Source organism: Pan troglodytes, chromosome 13 (genome assembly GCF_028858775.2).
Source record: "Pan troglodytes isolate AG18354 chromosome 13, NHGRI_mPanTro3-v2.0_pri, whole genome shotgun sequence".
Classification (NCBI taxonomy): Eukaryota; Metazoa; Chordata; class Mammalia; order Primates; family Hominidae; genus Pan; species Pan troglodytes.
The window spans coordinates 30,763,512-30,787,381 of NC_072411.2; the positions used below are offsets into that span (position 1 = coordinate 30,763,512).

A 23,870-nucleotide genomic window follows, 5' to 3' on the forward strand; every position below is an offset into this window, starting at 1 on the left:
TGAAACAATGCGTCTCACAATATTTGGAATGACTATTGAAAAGAAGAACAATGTACAATCAAAGTCCTCGGCCACATTGTAGAACTTTGGAGGAAGCTCCCTCCAACCGACTGCTGTCACCTTCACCATTCCGGTTTTTAAATCCTGAGTCAAGCCAGTAAAAAACAAAACAAAAAATGAAACAAGAAAACAAATAAAGCCATGCCAATCTCATGTTGTTTTCTGAGAAGTTTGGTTTTGTCAAGAAAGGGTGTAACGCAACTAAGTCAGAGTCCACCTAGAAGCATTTGCGGTGGACAATGGAGGGGCCTGACTCATCATACTCCTGCTTGCTGATCCACATCTGCTGGAAGGTGGACAGCGAGGCCAGGATGGAGCCACCGACCCACACGGAGTACTTGCGCTTGGGAGGAGCAATGATCTTGATCTTCATCATGCTAGGCGCCAGGGCAGCGATCTCCTTCTGCATTCTGTGGGCCATGCCAGGGTACATGGTGGTGCCGCCAGACAGCACTGTGTTGGTGTACAGGTCTTTGCGGATGTCCACATCAGACTTCATGATGGAGTTGAAGGTAGTTTCATGGATGCCACAGGATTCCATGCCCAGGAAGCAAGGCTGGAAGAGCGCCTCGGGGCAGCGGAACCGCTCGTTGCCGATGGTGATGACCTGGCCATCGGGCAGCTCGTAGCTCTTCTCTAGGGAGGAGCTGGAGGCCGCCGTGGCCATCTCCTGCTCGAAGTCTAGGGCAACATAGCACAGCTTCTCTTTGATGTCACGCACGATTTCCCGCTCGGCCATGGTGGTGAACCTATAGCCACGCTCGGTGAGGATCTTCATGAGGTAGTCAGTCAGTTCCCGCCCAGCCAGGTCAAGGCGCAGGGTGGCATGGGGGAGGGCATTCCCCTCATAGATGGGCACAGTGTGGGTGACCCCGTCACCAGAGTCCATCACGAAGCCAGTAGTACGGCCAGAGGTGTACAGGGACAGCACGGCCTGGATGGCCACGTACATGGCTGGGGTGTTGAAGGTCTCAAACATGATCTGGGTCATCTTCTCGCGGTTGGCCTTGGGGTTCAGGGGGGCCTCGGTCAGCAGGATGGGGTGCTCCTCGGGAGCCACACGCAGCTCATTGTAGAAGGTGTGGTGCCAGATCTTCTCCATGTCATCCCAGTTGGTGATGATGCCGTGTTCCATGGGGTACTTCAGGGTCAGGATGCCTCTCTTGCTCTGGGCCTCCTTGCCCACATAGGACTCCTGATGCATGCCCCCCATCATGCCCTGGTGCCTGGGGTGCCCCACGATGGAAGGGAAGACAGCCCGCGGGGCATCGTCACCTGCAAAGCCGGCCTTGCACATGCCAGAGCCGTTGTCAATGACGAGCACGGCGGTATCATCATCCATGGTGAGCTCATTCAATTGTAGAGCCTTTAAAAGATTATCATTCTTTTTTTTCACACTTTCAACTTCCTCCAAATATTTCTTTTCTCTTAGCTGGCTCTGATGTTTCATTGTGTCTAGCTCCAGTCTTAGCATGGCAATTTCTTCCTGCAACGTACTATTTTCATGCAAGAAGCCTTTTTCTTTCTTACAACTAAGAGAAAGCTAAGTAAACAAAGAGAACTTTTAGTTAGCACTCAATAGATTGACATATCATGATTTCTTCTGAAATTCAAAAATAACATGTATCTGTATAAAGAAAGAATCCCCATAGTGGATATTTAACTGGAAAAAAATTGGACAAAACTTCAAACCTAATAAGAGTGTAAATTCCTCCAGTGATTTATTTTTCATCATCTTTAAATAAATATTTAAACTTTTAGGAATCTGCTCCTAAATTCCTAAAAGTTTAAATATTTATTTAAAGACGATGACAAATAAATCACTAGAGGATTTTTAAGAATCTCAGAATTTAAAAAGCCTTTTTCTGAGTTACAAAAAACCCAGAGGCATAAAATATAAGATTAATAATTTGACAATATTTTTAAGATTAGGTTTACACTCTGATATCTAACCTATCAACCACACCATCCTAAGAGCCTTAGCTATGCATATATTTGGACAGAAGCAATTTCTCAAAGTTCTTTAAGTTTCTTTTACTGAAAAACGTTTTATCAATATTCTACATTTCTAATATTTCTATACTCAGTTATAAGAATTACATTTATTTATAACTGTCAAATCTAAGCACTGTACCCTTCCATACTGTACACATCTGTATCTAGGCATTGCACTTCTACATACAATACTGAACTCATTTAAGATCACGATTCTTAAAAGGAGAGGTCAAAAAATATACACAGATGCAGGATTTTCCCCAGGTCTGCTGATGCTACTTCTAGTGATCCTCCACAAAACCACAGTTACTTCTGTGGTGTAAATATATAAATACAAAGAAACCTTTTGTTTCAAAATATGAATGGTAAATAAGATACAACTTATAGAGATTTTCTTAGAAATCATGAGATTATTTGCCATTGCGGTAACTTTTATTTCCTCTTTATAATGTTTGAAACAGTAGTAATGGTGAAATAGGGGAAATATACTGAACTATTTCTCCAGAAACAAAATACTTATCAATAAATTATTACTAAATGTGTATCATGGCATGTCATTGTTTTCAAACCTCTTTACATTGAAATGAGAAACTACTTGGAGCAAACTGTTCCTCTCTGCAAAAGTAAGGATAATGGTATCCACAATGTGGCCTCTGACCCACCTATACATTTCCTACTTTCTTATCAGTGAAAATAATCAATTGACTTCTCTATTAACATTTTTTTAAAAACTAATGTCCAAAAACAAGAAAATCTGTTTTCAGTAGCAAAACTTATTTCTGATGTGGAAAGATCATCAATTCTTATGAAAAACATCAAATACTTCTCCTTTGGATTGAGGCCATTGTGCAGGTCACTACTCAACTGTTGCAGGCAAATGAAGGTGAATTAAGAACATGGCTTTATCCTATATGTACGTATATAGATATATGACAAAGGATATATAGAATATATACACACATATATATGACTTAAAAATCCTTTATATTTCCAAAATACCGTTCTTTAAAATATACACACATATAAAAACATTTGAAAATAACTAAAGAAAATACCTCAGAATTCATTTTTTCAACCACTTCTATCTGCTTTTCTTCATGAATCAGAATCTCATCGTGTAATATTCCAGTGTTCTGTTCTTCACAAAATTGCTTCTGAGTATCATTTTGTTCGTCACTAGAAGAAATTTTAATTTTCATGAAATACTGGAGCTGTCCCTAAAATGATGTACAGGGCAAGATGGCGCCATCAGATGTCATTCACACAATGCATATCTGCATATTATTCCAAGACAAGGCAAAGGGGTCTCACATCTGTTAACCAGGTGTCCCCAACCATGCTGGCACCAGGGACTGGTTTTGTGGAAGATAATTTTTCCAGGAACCTGAGGTGGGGGATGGTTCCAGGATGATTCAAGTATATTACATTCATTGTGCACTTTATTTCTATTATTATTAATATATAATGAAATAATTATATCTCACCAAAATGTAGAATCAGTGGGAGCCCTGGGCTTGTTTTCCTGCAACTAGATGGTCCCATTTGGGGGTGATGGAAGATGGTGACAGATCAGAAAGGCATTCGATTCTCATAAGGAGTGAACAACCTATATCCCCCTGCATGAGCAACTTACAACAGGGTTCAGGTCACATTCAGGACAATCTAATGCCACCGCTGATCTGACAGGAGGAGGAACTCGGGCGGTAATGTGAGAGACAGAGAGTGACTGTAAACAGATAAGCTTCACTTGCTCACCTGCCTCTAACCTCCTGCTGTGTGGCCCAGGTCCTAACAGGCCAGGGACTGCTAATGGTCTGTGTCCTATAACCCATACTTTTTATGTTTATTTTTTGGCAACACTTTCTACTTATATTCTTGATTCCTATGTATTTTATAAACAACTTAGAAATTCCTTTTAGAACAAGACAGGGTCTAATATTATGTTTTTAACATAGGACTTTGAAATAATTTTATCTGTGTATGAGAGAGAGATGTGAAATAAACTCATCATTAAGCACTTTCCATTTTACTTTTATTTCATGCATATTAAGAATAAAACTGGGAAGTCCTAGGCAGAGCAATTGGGCAAGAGAAATAAAGGGCATCCAAATTGGAAAAGAGGAAGTCAAACTATCTCTTCACCAATGATATTATCCTATACCTAGAAAACCCTAAAGACTCCTACAAAACACTCCTAGATTTGATACATGAATTCAGTAAAGTCTCAGAGGTTACAAAATAAATGAATACCAATCAGTAGCACCACTATACACCAACTACAACCAAGCTGAGAGTTCATATCAACAATCCAATCCCTTTTACAGTGGCTGCAAAAAAGTGTGAAGTACCTAGGAATATACTTAATGAAAAAAGTGAGTGATCTATATAAAGATAACTGGAAAACACCACCAAAGAAAATAACAGATGACACAAACAAATGAAAATACATCCTATGTTCATGGACTGAAAGAACTGATATACTGAAAATGACCATAGTGCCCAAAGCAGTCTACACATTCTATACAATTCCTACCAAAGTACCAATGTCATTCTTCACAGAATTATTTTAAAATGTTGACATTCATGTAGAACCACAAAAGAGCCTGAACAGCAACAGACATACCAAGCAAAAGGAACAAATATGTTGGCATCACATTACCTGACTTCAAATGATACTCTAAGGCCACAGTAACAGAAACAGCGTGGTACTCGTATAAAAACAGATACATAGATCAACGGAACAGAACAGACAACTCAGAAATAAAGCCACTACAACCAAGTGATCTCTGAGCAAGGATACAAAAACATACACTGGAGAAAGTACAGGTTATTCAATAAATGGTGCTGGGAAAAAAAGATAGCCACATGTTGAAGAATGAAACTGGATCTCTATCTCTCACCATATACAAAAATTAATTCAAGATAGATGAAAGGCCTAAACCTAAGACCTGAAAACATTGGCCTAGGCAAAGGATTTATGAGGAAGACCCTAAAAGCAAATCCAACAAAAATGAAAATAAATAAATACGACCTAATTAAACTAAAAAGCTTCAGCACAGCAAAAGAAATAATCATCAGAGTAAAACAACAACTTATACAATGGGAAAATTTTGAAAATTATGCCGCTAATAAAGGACTAATATCTATAACCGACAAGAAACTCAAACAAATCAGCAGGAAAAACGCAAATAATTCCATTGGAAAGTGGCCAAATTACATGAATAGACATTTCTCAAAAGAAGATGTACAAACGGTAAACAAGCATATAAAAACATGCTAAATATCTCTAATCATCAGGGAAATGTACAATAAAACCACAGTGAGATATCACCTCACTGCAGCCAGAATGGCCACTATTAGAAATCAAAAAAACAACAGATGTTGGCGTAGATGCGGTGAAAAGACAACAGTGATACACTGCTGGTGGGAATGCAACTTCATACAAATCTATGGAAAACGGTATGGAGAGTTCGCAAAGAACTAAAAGTAGATCCTACCATTTTATCCAGCATTCTCATTTCCAGATATCTACACAAAATAAAGAAATCGTACTCTCAAAAGGACACCCGCACACATATGTTTACTGCAGCACAATTCACAATATGCAAAGATATGGAATCAACCAGTGTCCATCAACTGATGAGTGGAATAAAGAAAATGGACGTATATACATATATATATCTCACATCACATATATGTATCATATATATGTATGTGTGTATATACACTCACACATATACATGTGTACATAGCTGAGACTGGGTAATTCACACACATACATACCTGAGACTAGGTAATTCATAAAGGAAAGAGGATTAATTGATTCACAGTTACGCATGGCTGGGGAGGCCTCAGGAAACTTAACAACCATGGTAGAAGGGGAAGGGGAGGCAGGCACCTTCTTCATAAGGCGGCAGGAGAGAGAGAAGAGAGAAGTGAAGCGCAAAGAGCCCCTTATGAAACCGTCAGCTCTTGTGAGGACTCACTCACTATCACAAGAACAGCATGGAGGAAACCGACCCCATGACCCAATCACCTCCCAGCTGGTCTTTCCTCAACACCTGGGAATTACAATTTGACATGAGATTTGCATAGAAACACAAAGCCAAACTATCGGGGGGGGGGGGGTATCCTTATTTTTAAAATATCTAAATGTCATTATTTATAATTCAAAATAGCAATTTTTTTTACTTATGATTTTGTTTGAAAATAAAATGATCTCGTAAATTTTCTTCACTTTTAACCTATTCAGTCAAAATATAGAAAAAGCTAGATTTGCCAGCAGAAAATTGTAACCACTTTTTAATGAGATAAAAATGTATAACAATATCACTATTATTGTACAGAGAAAAAAGTGAACAAGAAAAGGAATTTAAAAAGACAGAATATGACTATCATATACATACATGAACTGACAAAGAGACTAAAATCTCCTACTGGAGATTATGTTAGGACTTGAGCAAAAGCTTCTAAAAATACCAAAAACAAAAACAAAACAATTATTTTTAAGAAATAAACTATACAGAGAACTCTTCTGGTTAAGATGATGTATCAAAAAAAAAATCTTCCTGAGAGCTATTATTAACCAAGTCATCATAACCAAAACTTTAAATCCACAATTCTGGAATATTAAAAAGTTTATTTTTGAACATAGCTAATGGAAGGCAACTTTTGAACAGAAAATTGCTGGTTAAAGTTGACTCAAACTTAGGAAAGAATTGACCTGTAGCCATGGTAACAAGAAGCCAGCCAGAGCCAGTTCAAAATCTAGTCAATCGATCAATGACCACTGGCCTTGCTCACCAACCAATATCAGTGTGAGCAGCTTGCTTCTGAAAGACAGCCAAGCAGCAACAGCTGCTCCATCAGAATAGACAGTGCCTGACCAGTATAGTCTTACTATTGGAAGAAAAAATTCCAACTGTCTTTTTATTTCAAATACCGAAGGTCCATAATCCCTTGGAAAGAATTTGTAAGTCCATTACATTTACCACCCTAAAAAAAAAAAAATACTAGTGGCCGCATGTGGTGGCTTACACCTGTAATCCACCCAGCACTTTGTGAGGATGAGGTGGGTGGACTGCCTGAGGTCAGGAGTTCAAGACCAGCCTGACAAACAGGATGAAACCCCGTCTCTACTAAAAATACAAAAATTAGCCGGGTGTCATGGCACGCACCTGTAATCCCAGCTCCTCAGAGGGCTGAGGCAGGAGAATCGCCTGAACCCAGGAGGCAGAGGTTGCAGTGAGCCGAGGTCACACCACTGCACTGCAGCCTGGGTGACAGAGCGAGACTCTGTCTCTAAATAAATAAAATACCAGTAAAGTTTGTAATTTCTCTAACTCATTTTACCATAATTGCAATTATCATGATTACCAGTAAAAGAATAGTGAATAACCACAATATTGGGCTTTTCTCCCTAAGTGAAAAAATATTAATATAAAGAATGTAGCTTATTATAAAAAGCCAAAAGAATTTTTAAAATACATATAATTACCAGGCTAAATTGTTAAAATGAACCTTGTCAAACATTTTTTCAGTGAGAATCAATCAAACAATATACCCGGGATAAACTCCATTCATTCATTTAATACCTATTTATTAGGTAGCTACGTCTGATAGGCTAGGCCTTTTTCTAGGAAGTGAGGATATGGTAATGAACAATAAAAACCCTATTCATGAGAGTGAGATAAACACACAATAACAACAGACAGATACGGCAAAATACACAGTACGTTAGAGGAGAAAAACTAAAGCAGGAAAATGAAATCTTTATGTGTTTGATGGGAAGGGTGGTGGGAAAGTTGGGATGGCCAGAAAAGTCCCTGCTGAGAAAGAGGATTTTTCCTTAATACAAAGAAACTTTTATTTGTACATCAAAGACTCTAAAAAATGATGATGTTAACAGAGTTGATGTCAAGACACAAATAGGTTTGAAGTTAAAGATGATAAATCACTTTGTTTCATTGAACCTTCCCTCAATTACTTTAGAGAGCATCCCTGGTATGTTCCCAGTTGAATCTCAAGCCTGACACGTCCTGATGATACAATCCTAATTCCTTTCTGTTAGTCCTCATTATCTCTCTTTTTTTTCATTTTCTTCATTTTCTCTGGACTAGGAATTGTGCTGGTACATGGTTCTTCCTCAGGAAGTGGTTATTCCTTAATGGGTTTCTTTTTACCCTTTTTCTTCTTCTTAGAAAGGGGATTTTAAGTAAAGAGCTGAAGTAATGGAAACAGTAAGCTAGAAGAATATCTGGGGAAAAAGCATTCCAGATACAGGGAACTGCTAAGTGCAGAGGTGTGCCTGGAGTCTTTAAGCACTAGGGATAGGTCAGGAATAGCAACAAGTTCAGCGTGGCTGAAACACAGCAATAGAGATAAGAAACAGAAGTTTCAGCAGGAGAGGTAACATGCCAGATGGTTTACTGCCTTTCAGTTATTAGGAGGAACTCTGCCACATACTCAGAGTGAAATGGGAGGCAATCAGAAGGGCTGGGGCAGAGGAATGACAACATTTGACTTATGTTTTAAATACATCCACTGAGATAAGAATTGATGAAAGGGGAAGTTTTTAAAAACCAGGACTATCAATTCCCAGTCTATGACACTCATCTAAACTGCAAATGACGGTGGCTCAGATGTACAAGATAGACTGGCCTCTGGATATATTCTTCAGATAGACCTGACAAGATTTACTGAGAGATTAGATGTGAAGTGTCAGGACAGAGAGAAAGATCAGTCAAGAAGATCTTGACTGAGAGAGAAAGATCAGACACTGAGGTTTTTGGCAGAGCAACTGGAAGAGTTGCTGTTAACCAAAGTAGGAAAGACTACATGAGGTGTAGATTTCAGGAAGGACATCAGTAGCCCAATTTTGGATCTGACAAGTGTGTGATACCCAGCTAATCAAATAGAGATGTCAAGTAGGTGGGATGATATAGAGATCTGGAATTAAGGAAAGAGATCTAAGTTGGAGACATATATTTGGAAATCACTAGCATATACAAAGTAGAAAAAGTCACGAGGGGCCAGGCACGGTGGCTCACGCCTGTAATCCCAACATGTCATGAGGCCAAGGCGGGCAGATCACCTGATGTCAGGAGTTTGAGACCAGCCTGGCCAACATGGGGAAACCTGTCTCTACTAAAAATACAAAAATTAGCCAGGCATGGTGTCGCACACCTGTAATCCCAGCTACTCAGGAGGCTGAGGCAGGAGAAGTGCTGGAACTCATGAGGCAGAGGTTGCAATGAGCCAAGATCATGCCACTGAACTCCAGCCTGGGGGACAAAGCGAGACTCAGTCTTAAAAAAAAAAAAAATTATGAGAAAGAAGATTGAGGACTGAGCCATGAGAAACAACAATGTCCAAAAGGAGAAAGATGAGGAGCAGCAAGCAAAACAGACCATGATAAACGGACTAGAAAGGCAGGAGGAAAAGCCTGAGGGAGTGAGGTCCTGAAAGCCAAGTGAAGATGCCATTAGGGAGGAGATGCCCTCCATTGGCTCAAATATTGCTGAGAGATTAAATGAGGTGTAAGAAAAATGCCTAGATTTAGTACAGAAAAAAATTAGTGATAATCTTGAGGAAAAACAACTCTGGAGGAGTGCTGAAATTGAAGACTTACTGGCATTGAGATCAAGAGTGAATGGAAAGAAAATTTGAGTTCATGAGTGTAGACAGTTCTTTAAGGACAACATACTTAACGCTCATGACTGAGAATGATGTAATTTTCATCCACAGTCATGGAAAAGTGATAGACAAGAAATAGTAGCTTCCAAATTTTACATACCAGGTGGAGTTTTCAAATTTTATGTAACAATTATATATTCTAAAGGTTATAAAAATTATACACATATGGCATTTAGAAATGTCAGACCAAGGTTTTAAAGGCCCTTTGAACATTTCTAGATTACATAAGCTGATTATTATTTTGTTCGTGCTTATACATAAAGACCAAGAAATACTAAAACTCTCCAGCAGAATATTTCTTGCTTGATAAAAATCAGCCAATTCTAGGACAGTTGACACTCATCAAATATACGAAGTAATTGATCACAGTAAAATACTGAGTTCTATTAACAGGAATAAAGTGGGAGAAATGCAGAAAATAATCTTATTTTATAAATGTAGTTTTCAAAATCATATGAAGTCACTGGAAAAATATGGTGAGGTGAATACTGAAATATATCCTTTTCTCAAAGGGAGGATAATGTCACACATGCAGGGCACTTTTACAAATAAAAGTCACTGCATTAGCAGCACCTTCCTTTTAGCACAAGGGTCAGCAAATAAGCACCTATGGGCCAAATCCAGCCCACTGCCTGTTTTTGTAAGTCAAGTATCTTGGAACACAGACAAGCTTATTCACTTTACAGTCCATAGTGTCAGTTAGCTGGGTGTGATGTTGCACACCTGTGGTCTCAGCTAGTAGAGGCTGAGGTCAGAGGATCACTAGAGCCCAGAAAGTTGAGGCTGCAGTGAGCCATGATCACACAACTGCACTCCAGCCTGGGAAACAGAGTGAGACCCTGTCTCAAGAAAATAAATATACGTAGTCCACAAAGCCTAAAATATTTACTAACTAGCTCTTTGCAGAAAAAGCTGGCCAACTCCTGGTTTAGTAGATCAAAGATTCTTTGATGTATTTTAATAAAAGTTTTACCAAATATACTGAAATGTTTATATTAAATATAGATCCCCATGTACAATCCCTTGGCAATATTCAGATTGAGGGTCCAATATTTCAGCACTCAGGCACTGTCAACAAAAATTTAGTAACTAGCAATCTTGTTGCTAACAAGGTACAGTGTCAATGTAGCATGTAGCTTCCATTTGCAACACAGCAGATATTACAAGAATTTTAACAAGAACTCTTAAGATGTGTCATCAAACTAAATGCTTTAAATACATTTTAATTGTGAAATAATCAGTATACCCTACATCTAACCTCATTTTTTAAAAATGGTTGCATAATACATTATTTTGGGGATATGGAAATTGAGCTATTTCCTATTGATAAGGAATTAGACTACCTCCAAATTTTTTACATAATAATACTATAATAAATGTCCTTATACATAAGTATACACATAACATATCTATACAAATATCCTTAACATGTATTATATATGCTTACTCTGTTATATATGTGTGTGTGAATATGCTACTCAATTAATGTTCAAAATGTATTTACCAACAGTATATGAAATGTCTTTTTCAATGAAACCATTTCCCCTGCAGCAACACGGATGGAGCTGGAGGCCATTATCCTAAGCAAACTAATGCAGGAACAGAAAATCAAATGCCACATATTCTTACTCATTAGTGGGAACTAAACATGAGAACTCATGGACACAAAGAGGAGAATAACAGACACTGGGGCCTACTTGAGGGTGGAGCGTGGCAGGAGGGAGACGACCAAAAAACTACCTTTCGAGTATTTTGTTTATTATGTGGCTGGTGAAATAATCTGTACCCCAAACCTCCATGATACAGTTTACCTATATAATAAACCTGCACATGTACCCCGAAGCTAAAAGAAAACTTCACTGAAAAGAGAAGAAAATGCCTTTTCCCTCACATTTGCCAATACTGGTTATTTTTCAAATAAATTAATGACTGGAAAAAAACGGTAACTGATTGTTTGCTGATTTTCATTTTTCTGATTAACAGGCAAGGCTGAATATCCTAATAAAAGTATAAAATTTGTTCATCATGAATATTAGCCCAAATTAGGATTAGTTTGACAGCACAAAGTTACCTCGTGTTCAATGTTGCCATAGGCTTACCTGTGATACTCTTCATTCTCAGTGTCAGGAAATTGCTGGCTTTCAGGTGTTCTGCTCTTCCTTGGAGGAATTAATCCATCATCACCATTGCCAGCAGTGGCACCATTAGTCAGGTTTTCTGGGAATCCGACATGAGTACTTCCGTGCTTCTTCATTTCTTCTTTGATAGCCATAAAATTTTCTAGCTGGAAAATACAGAGAATAAGAAATTATCTACTATAGGCACATTATCTATTGATAATCAGACTAAAACCAAGAAAGATAAAATAATTGCTCTAAAGCTCCTAAAGTGGCATTACCTAGCATTTTATGGCACCATTCGGGATTATTCCATAATAATGAAAGAATAGTTCTAGGGTTTGCACCTCTTTAAAATTCAATGTACAGAATTCTGAGTTAACTATTAAATTTTTCACTGATGATTTATGCTACTTACATGATAGGATCATGTATGCCTACATTTACTACACTTCGTTAAACAACATAATGTAAAAATCTAATTCAACACAAACATTTGAATATAAAGGTATACCTCTCTATCACCATCCTTATTTATTTCTGGTTCTTGAGATCTTTTCTGCAGATGTAAAAACAGAAGGTTAATTTGCTTGTTGTATTTCTGTGACATTTCCTCTTTTGGAGTGCATGTTCTTAAAATAATTTTATTCTTAAGTAATCAAGTATGGACAATAAAAATTAGAAAGTAATTAAAATTAAACTGTTAAAATAAATAAATAATAATTAAAATTAAGAATTAACTTTTTAATCTATGTTTAGCTACTGCCACATCACTGGCTTCTAACATGTGAAAAATAATTCACCTTAGACAAAGGGAGAAGAAAAACATGAACCAGCAAACTTAACTTTCTCACTATTTGTTTGGACTAAATTTAATTTGTTATGTGTTAAATCTACCAAAAATGAATCAGCAGATGATTTGTAGTGTTCCAAAATCTTCCTCACTTGAAAAGAGTTTACCTCATGAAACCCTAACTAGTGAGCCCCTACAGTGCACTGAAGTGCTTTTTTAAAAGATTCCTAACTGGATTATAGGCACCCTTTAAACTATTAGGACCAAAATCAACACCAAACAGAAAGAAATGCAAATTCTCACATTTTAATTGAAATTATATACTGTCATATGATAGTGTTATGTATCCAGATTATCTGCTTAAGTCCAGTTCTAATATATTCTAATGTGTACTAATGACAGCAGATAAAATTTTTTAATCTGTACTGATTTTCTGCAACTGAAATAAATTAGAATGTTATTGTGTTTGTGCACTAACATCAAAGGTCCCATTCTGCAAGATATGGTTCTTGTAATAGGCAGTTGGGTTGCTTTTATGACCTGGTTCCCTCCCTGAACAGAAACACTGAGGTCAACGAGAGACCACAAGGCAGGATATGTCCTTAACCTTGGTATCAGTGACTGACAATATAAAACTGTGGATTTTCAATCACAGGCCATGATTACTCTTTAACCGTGAATCCAGCTCAGGGAATCAGTGTTACATTGTTCATAATTTCTATTGCTTAATAATATGATTCAATCATTGATGTTACTTTCTTTATCATGTTAGGGTGTTGTAAAAATAAAAGAACAAACAAAGTTCTGAAATTTGTTTTTGCCTCTATTCCAAAAGGAGAGATTAGCTATAAGCTAATCAAGAAGGCAGATAAGAATATTTTAAAGTAAGAGTATTTTAAATTTTATAGTGGGTTATGTTGAAGTTAAATATCAAATATTAAATTAGAATCTACTGATTCTTCTATTAATAAGGTTGCTGATCTTATTACAATAAATTTTAAGAATCTATTAAATTTTTTTTTTTTTTTTTCAGATGGAGTCTAGCTCTGTCACCCAGGCTGGAGTGTAGTGGTGGATGTCGGCTCACTGCAAGCTCCCTCTCCTGGGTTCATGCCATTCTCCTGCCTCAGCCTCCCGAGTAGCTGGGACTACAGGCACCCACCACCACGCCCAGCTAAGTTTTTGTATTTTTACTAGAGATGGGGTTTCACCATGTTAGCCAGGATGGTCTCGATCTCCAGACCTCGTGATCCACCTGCCTCAGCCTCTCAAAGTGCTGGGATTACAGGCGTGAGCCACCTTGCCTGGCCAAAAGATTCTTAAAAAAAAATCTACTGATTCTCAAAGCCTAGTCTGAAAGGTAATTTCATTTGGACTATCTAATATTATTAAGGCAAAAAAACCACAACATTAAACAAAAGTTTAAATTTAAAAGTTTCCATGCCTCTGGCTGGCCATTTTCACTGCCTTTAAGCCTTTGTGACTCTTCCTCTGATGTCAGCTTTAAGTCTTGTTCTGTTGAAAAATCCATATATTCAGTTAAAATCAACCACTTAAAACAGTTAAAAACTATTGCCTTTTAAAAACAGATTTGAGACATTTCATTTTATTTCATAAATTGAGTGTTTCATCTTTTGTGAAATTGTCATTTAAGAAATAATTCTCAAAAACTTCAAAAACCCACTTGGGGAGATACCAGATGTCACCAGATTGAAGACAAACAAACATGTCAAAAATTCCCTCACAAATTCATTCACCCAACATCCATGAACAAAACCACCAGAAACACAGCTTTAAAATACAGCAGAAACATATAAGGTGACACAGTGTACTGTTCTCCACTTCCTAATAGTACCTTATAAATGACTTCCAAAATCACTGCTGACACCTTTATTAGTGTGCAACATCTTCCTAATATCTAAAATGTTTCCCTCCACTATTCTGACAAATTTATTTTCTTTTTTTCTTTTTTCTTTTTTCTTTTTTTTTTTTTTATGAGCCAGGGTCTTCCTCTGTCACCAGGCTGGAATGCAGTGGCGTGATCAGCTCACTGCAACCTCCGCCACCCTGGTTCAAGTGATTCTCCTGCTTCAGTCTCCTGAGTAACTGTGATTACAGGCAACCACCACCACACCCAGCTGATTTTTGTATTTTTAGTAGAGATGGGGTTTCACCATTGGACAGGATGGTCTCGATCTCCTGACCTCGTGATTCCCTCTGAAAGTGCTGGGATTACAGGTGTGAGCCACCACACCTGGCCTTATTTTCATCTTTTGAAACAATGCTATAAGAAGTCTTCCTTGATTCTGCAAGTCTTTCCCCAAATAAACAGGTACCTCCTTCCTTGAGGCTGCCTTAGTACTTTACTGATTTTTCTACTGCATCTTTACCACCTAAACTGTACATTATTCCTCCACATGTCTGTCCCCTCTGCTCCAAGACTGCAGGGGAGAGTCCTGCACATCATCTTTGTAAAAACAGTCTTTGTTTTACTCAGAAATATTTTATTGAGTCCTGCTAAATACATGCTAGGCATTAGGGTTTAAAAAGAATTAAAATAAAGCATGTCAGAGATGGCTTTTCTAGAAAACATGCCCAAGCAGAGACTTAAATATTGAGACTAGCCAGATTAAAAGGGGTAGAGGGCAGGAAAGGGTGACAGCATGCCACGCAGCAGCAAGAGCGGGAGCGAGGCCTGAAAGAGTGAAAGTATTTGCCTACAATAGAAGGATGAGTGAGTAGGGCATTGCCAGCAGCTCAGTAATGCCAGAGACAGGGCACACAGGGAAAAGGGCTAAAGATGGAGAGTGGGGCAGAAGTCAGATTATGAAAGCCTTATGTGTAATTTTAAGATGCTTGGACATTAATGTTCAAAAGTGGTCCCGGGTCCTATCTGCATTTAGATATAGATCATTTCAATGTCAAAACCAATATTCCTAGTGAACAATTATTCATTAAGACAAGGTGACAGATAGCTCATGTGGATACAGCTGAGATGATACAATGTAGCAAATTCTAAACAATTCTCATGAACACTTGGAAAGTCAGTTCTATAATAAAGTCATACAAATTATAATAAATCAGTAAATATTTGGTTTGGGAAGATGCTTTGTAAAGTTATAGTGCATATGAATACAATTAACAGTCGTGAATTCAGAGCTGTGAAAATAAATCAAAGAAACCACATTGTGTTTGAGTCAGCAATCTTTAGATTTCTATCCAGTCTTCCCATCCAGTCCATAAATTCTAAGTATAATCCTGGTACTCACTCTCAAGTTTACGTTAAATACTATCCCATACAAAAAAACACTCTTTCTCTTACTTCTTTTCATTATGCCCTGCTAAAAAGATTCTGATTGGCTGCAGGCGGCAAGAGGGAAAAACACAAAGCACATTTTGCAGAAAATGATTATTTAGAAGTCAGAACTATGACATGAAGCCAAGCAGGGCACTCTAGGACCGAATTTGCTGTGCTGCCTTCATACGCTCCTTGCTCTTTCTTTTCTGGCAGCTGTGACTCACACAGGTCATGGAGAGTATCATTCCCTAAGAGGAACAACTCCGATATTCATCTTTATCTATTAAGTTCATCTGTCCCAATTCTGTGTTCTGTGGATGCTGACTTTCAGTCACGGACGATGATGCACATGGACATTTATTACTGACTTTCAGATTCTTGGATCTTTGACAAGTCTTATTACTGAGAGTCAAACTAGTAGGATGCGAGTTATAAATGCTGATTATCCAATTACCTACTCAAAATACCCTACACGAATATTCCATTAAACATGCATAGAAAAACATTAGTCATTCCTGCTGACCTGCTGCTCTTTGCTCTTCTGTATTCACCAGAAAATTTCCTACTCCTTCCTCATGTCTAGGTTAAATACTAGTGTACAATCTGGAAACCTGTACATCATCTGAGATTTCTCTCTGTCCCCCAAGCCTTTCTCATTCAAATATCACTAAATCATATTGACTATACCTCTCTTCTGCCTCTGTTTTATATTCCCACTGCCACTGGGAACATAAACATTTACAAAATGACTTCTATTTAAAAGAAAACTACCAACTATTAATGTTATTTCTTACAGGAAAAAAAATTAAGCAAAACAAGTGAAAAAGGCATAACGAAGGCCAACATAGTAAAATGAGTAACTGAGATTTCTAACGTTATTTATTTCACCATGGACGGGTGAAAACCTTATAATACATTGATGCTACTCCAAGGATGTGTGACATGGAAACTATAGCTGACTACTGCAAAAGCTTCCTTTGTCTCCTGGTTTCTTTGCATGATTATCTCCCATCAATCCCAGGAAACTATAGGCCACAGGCCAAATCCAATCTGCATTATGGTTTTGTAAATAAAGTTTTATAGGAGCTCAGTCATGCCTGTTTGCTTACATATAATCATGGTGGCTTTCACACTACAACAGCAGACAACAGCACGGTTAAGTAGATATGACAGAGACCACATTGTCTAAAATATTTCCCACCTGGTCCTTTAAAGAAAAAGCTTGCTAACCCATTTTACACCATAACCAGAATGCCTTAATACTCAAATTTAATCTTGTGACTCCCCTGCTCAAATTTCTCCAATGAGCCCCTCCAGCACACATTGTTGGCTCCCTATCAATAGCCATTCCTCATTCTTTCTGGCAGAAAAAACATAAGTCTATTGGGATATTTAATATCCCAATCCCCCTCCTCAGCCTCAGGAAGAGAAATGTTGATTCTAAGCTAATCAGGTATTTACCTTCCCAGTGCCTGGTTTGGGAATGAGCATGTGGTGTGACCCAGCCAATGAAATGTTACAGGAAGCCCCTTGCATGCTTCTAAGTTTTCTCCCTGTTTAAAAGACACATGTGAAGAAAAGCAGCCCTTGTGATGTTGTGTTGTGAGAACAAGATGTTTGGAGCTGCTGCAGATTAGCCAACCACAAAAGGAGACGTGAATAAAACACTGCCAACAGCACAGCTGAAAGAGGGACAAGTGGGATCCCTGGGATATCAATGAACAAAAAAACAACTCTGGTTCCTACTATTTTAGCCACTGCTCATCTAGTATTTGCAGTCCAAAGCATTCTACCTGGTAAATTTCCCATGGCCCACAGGAAAAGACCTACTCATTTCTATAGTATTAAAAAGCCTATCGTAAACTTGCCTTAGCTAAGTATTCACCTCACTCCCAACCTCTGGTATCTCACACTTTTGGTAATAGCAAAAGTGAACTGCTCAGAAACCCTGCCATGTTCACTCAAGCATCTTGTCTTCTGCACTTTCTGCTCTTCCTCCCAAACGGGCAACCTCATTAGATGTTCCTTCTGGCAAACACACAATCTCACTCCATGTTCCTTCTGCCAAATGTCATTCTTCTGCTTCTTTCCCTGAAAAATTCTTCTCACTCTGCATGCTTACATTAAATCCTGCCTCCTTTCTTTCTAAAGCTTTCACTCCTCATCACATATGTCTGGCACACAATCAATATCACATATAATAAATCATAATTATAAGATTCCAGTGGGCATCTAGCACACAGTAAGCACTGAATAAAGCAGCAAAATAATAAAAATGACAATGATAATAATAACAAGCTCCTGTCTGTGTTGTTGTGTTCTGTAGCCTTAGAAAAACTGCTTAGTATCTAAAAGACATTTGACAGTTATTTGTTAAGTGGACAAGTGAAAACATTAATAAAAATGTTTTCTTTGTAAATTCTGTTGAAAAACCACAGAAATGAAATACAAACACTTCTGTTGTGAGCACCTTAAAGATTAAAACTACATCTATTCCATCTTTGTCTCCTGCAACTTATAAAATCTAACTTACAGAAGCTCTCTGATAAATAGGTAGCTAAATTAAAGGTGTCCTCATACAGTTTGGATTGTACCATGTATTAGGTGTCCACATCCAGGTAGCATACTAGCATTTTTGTTACTGTGAAACATTTTTATATTTTTATTATAATCTGCTGACCCTTGCATTGGGCAAATTGTACATTATGACAATCTTCTGGCAAATGGTAGCAGAGCACCTTCTTCTAACAAAATTACTGTTATCATGACAATTAACCAGCCGGTGGAAGAACACATCTTGTTCCAACAAAGTAAATGCATCTCTTTCAACTTCAAAATAGGAGGAATGAAGTCAGTAATAGTGAGACCTTGTTGGCACAAGCATATGTAACATGACCTGTGCTTCACTGTTCTTTTGTGAACAAACATTCCTTACTTTTACTTTTTAAATCTATGGTAGGACCTCCCAGAGCAGGGCTCCACAACTCCCAGGCCACAGACTGGTACCAATCCATGGTCTGTTAGGAACCACGCCACACAGGAGGAGGTGCACAGCAGGCAAGCCAGGGAAGCTTCATCTGTATTTACAGCCACTCCTTATGGCTCATATTACAGCCTCTACTCTGCCTCCAGTCAGATCAGTGATAGCACTAGATACTCATTGGAGCATGAACCCTGTTGTGAACTGCCCATCTGAGGGATCTAGGTTGTGTGCTTCCTATGAGAATCTAATGCCTGATGATCTGTCACTGTTTCACTTTGCCCCCAGAAGGGAACATCTAGTTGCAGAAAAATAAGCTCAGAGCTTCCACTGATTCTACATTATGGTAAGTTGTATAATTATTTTATTATATATTACAATGTAATAATAACATAAAGTAGCACAATAAGTGTAATGTGACTGAACAATCCTGAAACCATCCCCACCTTCCCCCAGCCCATGGAAAGATTGTCTTCCACAAAACCGGTCCCTGGTGCCAAAAAGATTGTGGACAACTGACCTAAAGTAATTCACTATCACAAGTCTTACCTGGGTTGCTGTTTTCGGAAGAGTATTTTGGCATCTGTTTTTCTTTGTAGTCAGAAAGTAATTCACAAATTCTATGTATAAAAATATAACAAATAAAATTACTGTTTTAAAATACTGATCTGGAAACTTACCAAATGTAAAATTCCTAGAGTATTTCAAACAATATCAGAATATCAGAACTTAACAGTATTATCCCATCCACTTATGCGTACGTTCTACAAACTTCTCATGAAGCTTCTAATTAAAGAAGAAAAAAAAGTAAGATGAAATACTCATAAATCAAGGGCACTGTGACCCAGTAAATTAACTTGCATTAGCCTGACATAATAGAAAGTGTCCCAACTCTAAATAAGTCCTAGCTCCATAATGAACAGCTATTTGCTCTTGAACAAGCTGCTTCTCTTAGGCTCAATGTCTTCTTCTACAAAGTGAGGACTATGCTGCCTTATTTTACTAGGTTGTTATAATGATTTAACAAGATAACATTTTTTTAAATGCTCAAAGAAATAGTAAAACAATGGAATAATTTGTTCCTAAACTTTATGACTGAAATTATCTTGGAATCCCAAATAAAACCCATTGCGAATTTTGTTCATAGGTTCTAATATGCAAATGTTGTAGTTTGCAGGAAATGTTATTAAGTCCTAATTTTGCTTCTTAGTTGTCCTGCTCTTTATGGCTTATAACTCAGGGCATCTCAACTATGTCATAGTTTATAACTAAATTTATTCATAAATATCTCATTAAAGTAGATAAATGTGATTGTCCACTATTACGGAGTTGATCAATCACGCCAAGGGCAGAAAAACCAATGGATGTTAAGACCTGACTTGGACCAACGATCCTTCTCTACAGACTCAAACTCTCAGCCAGTAGATGTCTGTTAGGATAATGCTTTATATTGATGTTCAATTCCAGCTGACATGGGAGACCAAAAGTCTACTTTTATTTTTTTTTAGTTTCCACGGAGAAGTAGCAAGCTGACATTCTGTCATTTTCGACATACATACTAACAATATATTTTGCACCGAACATGTTATTCAGGTCTAAGTCATCTCATAGACCATCTTACATGACTATTTTTGCAGCACAAATCACAATTTCAATATTTTGCTGGCACCCATTTTGCTTTGATTCACACTGTTTCCTTAGAGCTAGTCAGCAAATAGTCAAATGACCTTCCAGTGACTGCACAAAATATGGAATGCTTCAAAGATTTGTGCTGCCTACTAATGCAGAAGCCATGCTAACTTCCCCCGTATTGTTCCAATTTTAGGATATGTGCCGCCAAAGCAAGCACAAAGCCCTACTTTTACACATGATTAGTGATGAGTCATGGACAAGGCTTGGCTCTGTTAAGTCCAACTAACCTACTTGAGATTCTGAGAATTCTCTTCAATGGCTTCCTGTGAGCTAGAATTTGAAAATATTTTAAAATCTTGAGCTAGAGATGGAAGTAGCTTGGACAATTTTCATTATCATGTAAATCAAATCACTCAAGGGGCCAACCACAGCTGGGAGCCACTGCTCAGGGCAAGGTTCATATGGGACTTTCTACTGCCCAAGGTTCTATACAGGATATAAAGGTGCCTCACAGTACAGATCTGGTAGCAAAGAGGAAACAAACACTGATCTCTTTCTGCCACATTATTTGAACCCCTCTCACCCTTTAGAACAAGCCCACCTAACATCTGCCAGAGAAAAGACCAACAGCCTCAAAGGATCTCTTACCATGAAGGTCTCAGCTAATTCCTTGCTAAGATGCGGGTTCCACATTAGGTTCTGAATATGTGGGGAAGGGTCAATTTGCTCACTTTGTGTGCAGATAAAGTCAGGATGCCCAGCAGCCAGAGCAGGGGGCTGGTGCTCTGGGAACAATGGCTGAGCATATAAGCATAGGTATGGGAATTAAAAAACATCAAAGTCACTGTATGAATCGCCATGAAGACTTGAGGGATCTGAATCTACTGATTCATCTTAAGGCAGCAGGACCAGTTTGAGGGGCCACAAAGCAGCAACAGAATCAACGGAAACAACAGAATGATTGCAATGTCTTTTTTTCTCCTCCTTCTGACTTGATAAAAGCGACTGTCTTCCTTGGATTTAGTGAACCCCTTCGGTTCTTGAAAAATTCAAGGAGTATGTAGGACATAGTCCCCAGAAGACAGTACAAGACTTTCTGCTAAACTGGACATTTCAAGACCCAAATAACTAATCAGAAAAATTAAAGATGTGACACTATTTTTTATCCCATGCATAGGTGTTACACTTGGATCAAATGAACAATGCTGGGATCTCTAAGGATAAAGATCTTAAAAGTCCTGAGATAAAGAATCCCGCACCCATTGGTACTTCTAACTTGTCTTGCTTTTTGTCTGATTTCTGGCTGATGCAGGGGACTAACTCACTGCCACGCGAAAACTACCTGAACCAAACTATGACATCTCACCTGATATGTAAGATGCAACTGTTATAATTATTTTAAACCTCAATTCAGCATTAACTAGCCTTTTAATGTAAACACTTACACATGATGATGACTAGAAACGGCATACTCTCTGGCCGTCTGTCCAGATAGATCTTGAGAAGATACATCAATATTTTGCTCAAGTAGAAGGCTGACTATACTTGCTGATCCACAACATACAGCAAGTATGAGAGCAGTTCTAAAATGACAGAGATAGGAACTGTAATAAAGTTATTTTTAAAGCTAATTTGATATACTTTACCAATGTAACATCTTGCCTGTCTGTGCAGAATCAAACATTTACATGCACTAAAAGACATAAGCATCTTGAGTGCTCAAGTGTTCATCTTTGTAAAATACCACAAAGGTTAAAAGGAAGGGACAAAAAAAAACCCTCTTATCTCAGTGGGGTATTGCATAGCAGAAGCTACTAATTTAACATCCTTTGATGGGCAAGAAACAATGTTAGGGCCACTTATCTGAAGTGGACAAAGATTTAAGTGAAGAGTTCGTCACAGCTTCCCTAGACTGATATGCTGTAATACAAAATCAGCTAGGGGGTAAGAGAAATAAGAGCTCTCTGCATGCTGAAAGCAGTAATATTAACAATGGTAAGAACAGTAGTCATAGGAGTTTCAGTTAATGGTGCCAATAACCATGTGCTAGGCACTGAATTAAATCCTACATTTATCTTTCTTACTTATGCACAGCCAACTTTGAAGGATATATTCTCCTACTTTTCATATATGACAACACATTTGGTGGTAAATAACATCCCCAAGGTCACACACCTAGCAAGTAAGAAAGTTAGGAATTAACCCAGTCTTGTGTGAATCCAAAGCCTAGCTCTTTTCTCTTTATCACCCACCTACATCTTGCCTTCATTAAAGGAAAAGTGTATCCACTTAAAACTATCTTCACTCCCTCTCTCCATACCAATTAAAACTAAAAACACCAAAATACACTGGAAATAAAAAAGGAAAAAAGCTGTTGAACCCACAGCATGTGGGAACAGCAATTAATTGTCATGTAGGGATAAGCTAACATTAATATTCTTCAAAGAAAGCAACTTAAAGCAGAGTCATAGAAAAGACAAAAGGATTTTCAACCCCTATTTATGTTTAATACAGCATATTTAGTGGAAAAGCATGTAAGACACAGAGGTTAAAAACTATTAGAAAGGGTTAAGAAGTTCAATACTGAGTCACAAAGTAAACTAAAAGTTAAAGTTCAAACTTCATAAAATTAATATGAAATGCCTTTAGCTAACATAAGATCATATAACCAAAAACGTCACATAACAAATAACATCAGTCAATATAATGAGAAGACGAATCCTACTAAAACTGGTCTTTATGTTGCCCAGTCCAAGTAATTGTTTTTCTGCCTAACTGATTTGTGTTGATACTGATCACTACATCCCAGTAAGTATACATTAATCTTATTAATTTAATATTTATGACTTCAGTGACTGCTATCCATCTAGAACACAGATTAAAAGAAAGAACTATACCTTCCATATCTATCCAGCGCATTTAAATTTGCTTTTTTCTTGATTAAAAATTTCACCACTTGCTGTTTTTGCTCATGTACACCAAGTAGCAGTGGTGTGAGGCCATGCTGTAAAACAATATAAAGCAAAAACCTATGTAATTCAAAAAAGTACATATTCCTCAACCCAAGTGGAAACTTTATATAAGATCTTATGGACTTACACGCATAGAAAGTAAATAAAATGTAGTCGCTTCCTTCTCACTCTTCTGTGCTTTCCCACACGCTGCTCCTTCCCTTGGAAACACCCCTTCTCTGCCTCACCACAGTACCTCTAATCATCTCAAAAACTCACTTGAAACATTTACTGCTTCCAAGGCTCTTTGCTTCTAACTCAGCATTTGGCATGGTGTTATTGGATGGTA

The 23,870-nt window shown here is 37.8% G+C and overlaps 1 protein-coding gene and 1 non-coding gene across 3 annotated transcripts in view; both read right to left on the reverse strand.

Moving 5' to 3' along the window:
* Positions 1-230: 230 nt before the first annotated feature.
* Positions 231-23,870, reverse strand: part of LOC107973632 (POTE ankyrin domain family member G) — an 80,613-nt gene continuing 56,973 nt past the window's right edge. For both annotated transcript variants that reach the window (XM_063791056.1, XM_054679716.2), the window contains 8 exons: positions 23,468-23,574; positions 22,016-22,153; positions 19,488-19,558; positions 14,105-14,175; positions 12,382-12,426; positions 11,850-12,034; positions 3,111-3,231; positions 231-1,603 (listed from right to left, as the gene is read on the reverse strand). In XM_063791056.1, the coding sequence (XP_063647126.1) occupies positions 278-1,603; positions 3,111-3,231; positions 11,850-12,034; positions 12,382-12,426; positions 14,105-14,175; positions 19,488-19,558; positions 22,016-22,153; positions 23,468-23,574 (2,064 nt within the window). In that variant the 3' untranslated portion in view covers positions 231-277. The remainder of the gene's footprint in view (positions 1,604-3,110; positions 3,232-11,849; positions 12,035-12,381; positions 12,427-14,104; positions 14,176-19,487; positions 19,559-22,015; positions 22,154-23,467; positions 23,575-23,870) is intronic.
* LOC129143449 (U6 spliceosomal RNA) lies at positions 20,681-20,787 on the reverse strand. Its single transcript, XR_008546896.1, has one exon. It is a non-coding gene; the product is annotated as a U6 spliceosomal RNA (small nuclear RNA).